Source organism: Rhinopithecus bieti, unplaced genomic scaffold, assembly GCF_001698545.2.
Source record: "Rhinopithecus bieti isolate Rb0 unplaced genomic scaffold, ASM169854v2 scaffold_50752, whole genome shotgun sequence".
NCBI classification, from domain to species: Eukaryota; Metazoa; Chordata; class Mammalia; order Primates; family Cercopithecidae; genus Rhinopithecus; species Rhinopithecus bieti.
Window position 1 is genome coordinate 272,862 of NW_016820054.1, and position 8,708 is coordinate 281,569.

At 40.2% G+C, this 8,708-nt stretch overlaps 1 protein-coding gene across 1 annotated transcript in view; it reads right to left on the bottom strand.

The window, feature by feature from the left end:
• LOC108520139 (DNA repair-scaffolding protein-like) overlaps positions 1 to 8,708 on the bottom strand; it is a 182,714-nt gene that overhangs the window by 149,453 nt on the left and 24,553 nt on the right. The window contains exons 3-4 of the mRNA XM_017859416.1: positions 4,819 to 4,973; positions 822 to 888 (exon numbers count right to left, since the gene is read on the bottom strand). Coding sequence (XP_017714905.1) covers positions 822 to 888; positions 4,819 to 4,973 — 222 coding nt within the window. The remainder of the gene's footprint in view (positions 1 to 821; positions 889 to 4,818; positions 4,974 to 8,708) is intronic.

Consider the following 8,708-nt stretch of genomic DNA (forward strand, 5'->3'; position numbering starts at 1 on the left):
TAAAAAAAAAAAAAAAAAAAGAATTTAGCCCTCTGGATGTCCTGCTGCAGGAGACAAATTCAACCTCATTTATCCAAATACTCTAGTGTTTGAACAGTTTTCTACTACTTATTGAAAGTTCCCTAATTCATCAGGAAAGAATTTCAGAGCCTGAAGCAGTATAGTTCTTTTGGCATAGGTCACATTTCCTTCCCAAATCTGATTTAAAAAAAAAAAACACACACAAAACCCTGGAGCTATGAGCATGAGCTAACCTACTGGGCTCTGTGACAAAAATGAACTCAGGGGCCAAGCACGGTGGCTCACGCCTGTAATCCCAGCACTTTGGGAGGCCAAGGCAGGCAGATCATGAGGTCAGGAGATCAAGACCACCCTGGCTAACATGGTGAAACCCCATCTCTACTAAAAACACACAAAAAAATTAGTCGGGAACAGTGGCGGGCACCTGTAGTCCCAACTACTCAGGAGGCTGGGGCAGGAGAATGGCATGAACCTGGGAGGTGGAGCTTGCAGTGAGCCGAGGTCGCGCCACTGCACTCCAGCCTGGGCGACAGAGCGAGACTCTGTCTCAAAAAAAAAAAAGAACTCAGCAAGGACACACAAAAAAATGTTAGCTAGGCGGGCAGGAGAAATGGGGTAGACGGTGACAGCGATGACAGAGTTCTCAAAAATACCTTTTTACCTTGTCTTGATGTTTTTTAACTATGAATATAGTCTCTCCAAACCATGTAACTTTTTTAAAAAAGCAAATTTTTAAAATAATCACAGATGGATTTATTAGTCTTATATCTTCTCTGTCAAGAAATCAACAAAATAGTTACCTTGCTTGCGTCTAGGGGATAATTCAAGGTGTTTTTCTGTAATCGTCTTCTCTTCAGCTGTTAATGACTGCAGGCAAAATAATAATCATGGAATTTATGTGACAAATGCAAAAAAAAAACTTTTATAAAATATTCAAAATCTTAAACTATACTCTCCTTAACATATTCTTCTCTGATTTCCTTTACCAATTCACCAATTTCAGTATTCCCAAAGCATGTACTCCTTATATATTTATAAATTTGTTGTATTTTTCCAGAATCTAAAGAGATCTGACTGACCAAAACATTTCACATTAACATTCAATGTAATATCTGCTCACACATATGACTCCGACTGCCTATGAGGTACTCATTACTACTCATACCCAAATTATCTTGAGTTTGCAATAGCATTCCTCTGTAAGTTACACAAACACACAAAAATTATCCAGAACATCTCATTGCCAAAAGATTCTGAATATACAGGCATATCTTGTTTGATTGTGCTTCACAGATAAAGCGTTTTTTACAAATTGAAAATTTCTGGCAATCCTGTGTCAACCAATTCTGTGTGCCATTTTTCCAACAGCATCTGCTCACCTATAAACTTGTGTCTCTGTGTCATATTTTGATAATTATCCCAAGATTTCAAACTTTATCATTATTATTAAATCTGCTATGATGGTCTGTGATCAGTGATCTCTGGTATTACTATTGTAACTGATTTGGGATGCCACAGTCAAAACCAATATAAGAGAGCAAAATTAATAAATGCTGTGTGTGTTCTGACTGCTCCACCAACCAGCTGCTCCTCCACCTCTTGCCTTCTCCTTAGGCCTCCTATTCTCTGCAACACAACAACATTAAAATTAAGTCAATTAACCTTACAATGGCCTCAAAGTGCTCAAACAAAGGAAGAGCTGAATGTTTCACACCTTAAATCAAAAGCTGGAAATGGCCAGGCGCAGTGGCTCACGCCTGTAATCCCAGCACTTTGGGAGGCCGAAGTGAGTAAATCACCTAAGGTGAGGAATTCGAGACCAGCCTGACCAACATGATGAAACCCGTCGCTACTAAAAATACAAAAATCAGCTGGGCGTGGTGGCAGGCACCTGTAATCCCAGCTACTCGGGAGGCTGAGGCAGGAGAATTACTTGAACCTGGGAGGCAGACGTTGCCGTGAGCCAAGATTGCACCACCCATGGTGACAGAGAGAGACGCCGTCTCAAAAAAAAAAAAAGAAAAGAAAAGAAAAGCTGGAAATGATTAAGCTTAGGTAGGAAGGCATGGCAAAAACTAAGATAGGCTAAAATTTAGACCTCTTGAACCGAATTGTTAAGCCAGTTGTGAATGCAAAGGAAAGTTCTTGAACAAAACTGACAGTGCTACTCCAGTGAATACACAAATGATAAGAAAGTAAAACAGCACTATTGCTAATACAGAGTTTTAGCAATCTGGATAGAAAATTGAACCAGCTATAACATTCCTTTAAGCCAGAGCAGAACTCAGAGCAAGGTCCTAACTCTCTTCAATTTTACAAAGGCTGAGAGAGGTGAAGCTGGAGAAGAAAAGTCTGGAGCTAGCAGAGGGTGGCTCATGAACAAATCATCTCCGTAACATAAAAGTACAAGGTAATGCAGCAAGTGATCTAGAAGATCTAGTTAAGATCACTGATGAAGGTAGCTACGCTAAATAATAGATTTTCAATAGAGATAGAAGAGCCTTATATTAGAAGATGATGCCATTTAAGACTTTCGTAGCTAGAGAGAAGTCAATGCTTGGCAATAAAGCTTCAAAGAACAGACTGATACTCATATTGGGGCTAACGCAGCTGGTAACATTAAGTTGAAGCCAATGCTCATGTATCATTCTGAAAATTCTAGCGCCCGTATGATAAATCTACTCTGCCTGTGCTCTATAAATGTAACAACAAAGCCTGGATGACAGCACATCTCTTTACACCATTCTTTACTGTAATACTTTAAGTCCACTGTTGAGACCTGCTCAGAAAAAAAAAAAAAGATTTCTTTCAAACTATTACTGCTGATTGACAATGCACCTGGTCACCCAAGAGCTCTGATTGAGAAGCACGAGGAGATAAACGTTGTTTTCATGCCTGCTAACACCACTTCCATTCTGCAACCTATGGATCAAGGGGTGATTCTGACTTTCAAGTCTTAATATTTCAGATATACATGTCATATGGCTGTAGCTGCCACAGATAGTGACCTCTCTGATGGATCTGGGCAAAGTAAATTGAAAACTTTCAGGAAAATATTCACCATTCTATGTGCCATTAAGAACATTCGTGATTAATGACAGAAGGTCAAAATATCAGCATTAACAGGAGTTTGGAAGAAGTTGATTCCAACCCTTATGTATGACTCAGGAGTTTAAGACTTCAGCAGAAAAACTGATGTGATAGAAACAGCAAGAGAACTAGAATTAGAAGTGGAACCTGAAGATATGACTGAATTGTTGCAATCTTCTAAGAGTTGAATGGATGAAGAGTTACTTTTTACGGATGAACAAATACAGTATTTTCTGGAGATAAAATCTACTCCTGGTGAAAATGCTGTGAACATTGTTGAAGTGGTAACAAGGAATTTAGAATATCCTATAAACTTAGTTGATAAAGCAGTGTCAGGCTTTGGAAGGATTGAGTCCAATTTTGAAAGAAGTTCTATTACAGGTCAAATGTTATCAGCATCACATGCTACTCAGTAATCTTTCATGAAAGGAATAGTAAATAGATGTGGTAAATTTCACTTTTACCTTATTTTAGGAAACTGCCACAGCCACCCCAACCTTCAACCACCAACAACCTGATCAGTCAGCAGCCATCAGCATCAAAGCAAGACTCTCCCAGCAAAAAGATTACACCTTGCTGAAGGCTCCTATGATTGTTAGCATTTTTTTAGCAATAAAATATTGTTAAATTAAGGTATATACATTGCTTTTTTAGACACAGTACTATTGCACACTTAACAGACTACAGTATAATATAACTTTTATATATACTGGGAAATCAAATAATTCATGTGATCACTTTATTGCGATATTCACTTTATTGTGCTGGTCCTGAACTAAACCTGCAATATCTCCAGAGTATGCCTCCTGAGTAAATATGCATTTCTTGTGAAGAGTGGTATGCTCAATGGTTTCATCTTCTGAGAACATTCTTAGTAAATATCCTTCATTTACAAACAAAGTAGAAAGGTTCTGCATGGATTAAAGAGGTACAGGTGTGAGCTGGGCATGGGGGCTCACACCTGTAATTCCAACTCTCTGGGAGGCGGAGGCAGGAGGATGACTTGCAGCCAGGAGTTGGAGACCACCCTAGGCAACACAGCAAGACCCTGTCTCTACAGAAAGTTTTTTAAAAATTAGCCAGGCGGCCAGGCACAGTGGCTCACGCCTGTAATCCCAGCACTCTGGAGGCCAAGGCGGGTGGATTACCTGAGGTCAGGAGTTCCAAACCAGCCTGGCCAACATGGTGAAACCCGGTCTCTACTAAAACTACAAAAATCAGCCGAGTGTGGTGGCACACACCTGTAATCCCAGCTACTTGAGAGGCTGAGGCAAGAGAATTGCTTGAACCTGGGAGGCGGAGGTTGCTGTGAGCCAACATAGCCCCACCGCACTCCAGCCTGGGTGACAAAGTGAGACTCTGTCTCAAAAAAAAAAAAAGAAAAAATTAGCCAGGCATGGTCCCAGCTATTTGACAGGCTGAGGCAAGATAGCCTGAGCCCAGGAGTTCAAGGGTTCAAGGATGCCCTGAGCTATGATTGTGCCAGCCTGGGCAACAAAGTGAGACTTTGTCTCCAAAAAAAAAAAAAAAAAGGTGAATACTAACTTGCCACGATTATTAAAGGAATGAAAGGGAAGAAAAGGAGTGTATCAATTACAGTGTCCTGAAAGAATAAGAAAGGGAATTACAATGAAATGTAATTACAATGTTCTGAACACTCGATTTCCTCTTTGGCATTCAGGGAAAACAATTCTACAGATACTTTACCGGAGTCCCAGAAGTGTCCTGAAACCCTTCTCCACACCTGAGCCATGCTTCAGAGAGAGAGGCAGCTGCCCCTGCTGTCCTGAGACCTGCTCTTCTGACCTGCAGTGGTCCTTCTCCTGGAAAGGATGGGCATTCTATATCCCAACTCCTTTTCTCTGTGGAGATGATTATTAAAAGAAAATCAAAACAAAAAAAAAATCAACTTCATTAAATAGACATTAAGTTAACAATTTAAAATCTGAAAACCCAGAAGTGTCATTAGTAAAGGCATAGTTTTTGAATGTCTCTAAATCTTCACATAAACAGCAACTGGACAGCAAAGCCAAAAACATAGAAACACAATTAATCAGCAAACTCCAAAACACAAGTGGGTAAAGACAAACCACCAACCCTCCAAAGTCCGGCATGGTATCAGTGTCTGAGAGGAAAGAAGCCAAGGAAAGTAAGAAAGCCAAGGAGGCCCTGAGAACCTAGACATCAGTGCTCACTAGGAAGCAGAGCAGGTGACAGATCTGAGAACAGCGACTGAAACTAGGTGAGAGCAGGGGCTCTACGGTAAGAAGATGTGAAGAGATAGGAGCAGCCTGGGCCACCCAAAACTGGTCACCCTGGACTCCCTTCTGGACCCCTCACTGAGAAAGTGCTGGGAGTGGAATCTACTCAGCAGCACAGGGGTGGCAGAGACACAGAAAAGGTCCAGATGAGCAGAGTCAGGGAGAATCTACAAGACCAAATACACAAGTGGCCAAATTTTTACAAGCCATATGAAAACAACACAAGGTATAAAAGCTATGCTGAGCCGGGTGCCATGGCTCACACCTGTAATCCCAATACTTTGGGAGGCGAAAGCAGGAGGATTCCATGAGCCCAGGGGTTCAAGACCAACCTGGGCAACACAGCAAGACCCCATTTCTTTCTTTAAAAAAAAAAAAAAAAACTTTAGTTTTTTTAGTGAGCTGGGTATGGTGGCACATGACTGCAGTTCCAGCTACTCAGGAGGCTGAACCAGAAGGATCACTTGAGCCCAGGAGTTTGAGGCTGCAGTGAGCTATGATTGCACCACTGCACTTCAACTTGGGCAACCCAGTGAGAGTCCACGTCCTTAAAAAAATAAAAAGAAAAGAAAAGCTATCCTGAATCCCGCCTTCTTCTATCATTTCAGAAGACAGAGACATAAAAATAAGCAACAGGAAGGTATAAAAGCTAAATCCCATAAAATTATCATTAGGGAAAAACTAAGGAGAATAACATCCCAACATACAAAAAAAAAGTACATCAAAGACACACAAAACAGATAAAATGGTAAACTACAATTTTAAAACAAGATAAAACATTCAGAATAAAAACTCAGAAATGAGGTGACAAAACTTAAGTAGAATAAAATTTAAAAGGACTAAACCAGAAGGAATCCAAGAACAAATCGGTATTACAGATATCTTAAATCTTCAGTGTAAAAGTAGTAAAAATTTAAACATAACACTATCTTACAAACTAGCCGTTTTACTCCTATTTACGCAAAGAAATAAAACTATGTCTACACAGATTTTACACATATTTTAAAAGCATTTTATTTATAATAGCCTAAAGCTAAAAACAACCCCAAAGTCCATTGCAGTAGCTTTAAAATATGACAACAAATTCTTTAACATTGCTCCCCTCAAAACCAGCCTTTGAAAGAAAAAAACTAATTCTTTACTCTTTGAGTGAGGGCTGGATGTTGTGACTTATTTCTAGTAAATAATATGAGGAAAGTGACAATGTGTGACTTCTGAGAGCAGGTCATAATAGGAATTGAGGCTTCCAGCAGGCGCAGTGGCTCGTGCCTGTAATTCCAACACTTTGGGAGACCAGGGTGGCCAGATCACTTGAGGCCTGGAGTTAGAGGCCAGACTGGTCAACAGGCCAAAATCTCATCTCTACTAAAAATACAAAAATCAGCTGGGTATGGTGGTGCACACCTGTAATCTCAGCTACTTGGGAGGCTGAGGCACGAGAAATCACTTGAACTTGGGAGACAGAAGTTGCAGTGAGTCGAGATCACGCCACTGCACTCCAGCCGGGACAACACAGCAAGACTCTGTCTCAAAAAAAAAAAAAAAAAAAAAAAAAGGCATTGCGACTTCCTCTTTGTCCATGCTGCTCTTGGATCACTTGTTTTAGTGGTTACCAGATTCCATGTCATAAGAACATGGTTGGGCATGGTGGCTCATGTCTGTAATCCTAGCACTTTGGGAGGCTGAGGCAGGCAGATCACTTGAGGTCAGGAGTTTGAAACCAGCTTGGCCAACATGGTAAAACCCCATCCCTACTACAAATACAAAAATTAGCCGGGGGTGGTGGTAGGAGCCTGTAATCCCAGCTACTCGGGAGGCTGAGCCAGGAGAATCGCTTGAACCCGGGAGGCAAAAATTATAGTGAGCCGAGATAGCACCACTGCACTCCAATCTGGGCAGCACAGTGAGACTCCGTGTCAAAAAAAAAAAAAAGACTCAAGCATCCCTGCAAAGAGGATCCTTGGTCAGAAGATCAGAGGCTGAAGCCTCTGGCCCACAGCCATAGAAGTTAACTATCTTTGAATTGGATATGTCAGCGAAGCCTTCAAATGACTTCAAAGCATCCAGCATCTTGACAGCAATCTCATGAAAAACCCTAAGCCAGTCACCCAAATAAGCCATTCCCAAATCCCTGGCCAAAAAACTGTTAGATAATAAATGCATATTGTTTCAAGCCACTAAGTTTTTGGATAATCTGTTATACTGCAATAGATAGCTAATATACCCATCAACAAATGGATGGATTTTAAAACTTGTGATATATCCATACAATGCAATCGTAGTGAGCAATGAAAAAGGAATAACGGCTGGGCACGGTGGCTCACGCCATAATCCCAGCACTTTGGGAGGCCGAGGTGAGTGGACTGCCTGAGGTCAGGAGTTCAAGACCAACCCTGTCTCTACTAAAAACACACACACACACAAAAATTAGCTAGGTGTGGTGGCAGGCACCTGTAATCCCAGCTACCGAGGCAGGAGAATCGCTTGAACCCCAGAGGCAGAGGTTGCAGTGAGCCAAGATCATGCCACTCACTGCACTCCAGCCTGGGCAATAAGAGTGAAACTCCATCTCGGAAAAAAAAAAAAAAGAATCAAGTACTGAAACATGCAATAACATAATTGGATTTCAAAATAACACTGAACAAAAGAAACCAGACCATAAAAATCCATTTACATACAATTCTAGAAAATGCAAACAAACCAGTAATAATAGAAAGCAAGTTCATGATAGGCTAGGAATGCAAGGAAAAGAGAGAGAAATAGGAATTACAAAACGGCAAACAAAAACTTTGGGACATGATTGCTATATTTGCTAAACTATTTGTAGTGACAGTTTCATGGAGATGTGTGGATCTCAAAAGTTATCAAACTGTATGCTGTAACTATATAGTTTATATCAATTATTTACTTACTAATGCTGTTAAAAAATCAGTATAATTCAACAGAGAGAAACAGGTGAAAAACGATTTTTTTGTAAATTTTATTCCTCATGCAAACTTGTCTAAAGAAAAAAAAAAAGGAAATTTAAAAGTTCCACAATCCAGCTCCAATGAAGAAAGACAAAAAGTATTCAAGAGAAATAGTATGATTAAGTCTCTTTTGGGATCCAACATAAAGGTAACAGGAATTCCTGAAGAAGCAAATCAAAGGAATGGGACAGATAGTAAAAACCACAATTCCAGAAAACTTTACTGAATTTTAAAAAAGAACATAAGCCAAGGAGTTTGTATTTGCTAGGCTGGAAATTATAGTGATAACACTAACATATTCTCTAGGCTTTTTTGCCCATTTTTCCTTTTTTAAAACAAATGTCTGCAACAGACATATCTTCATTTC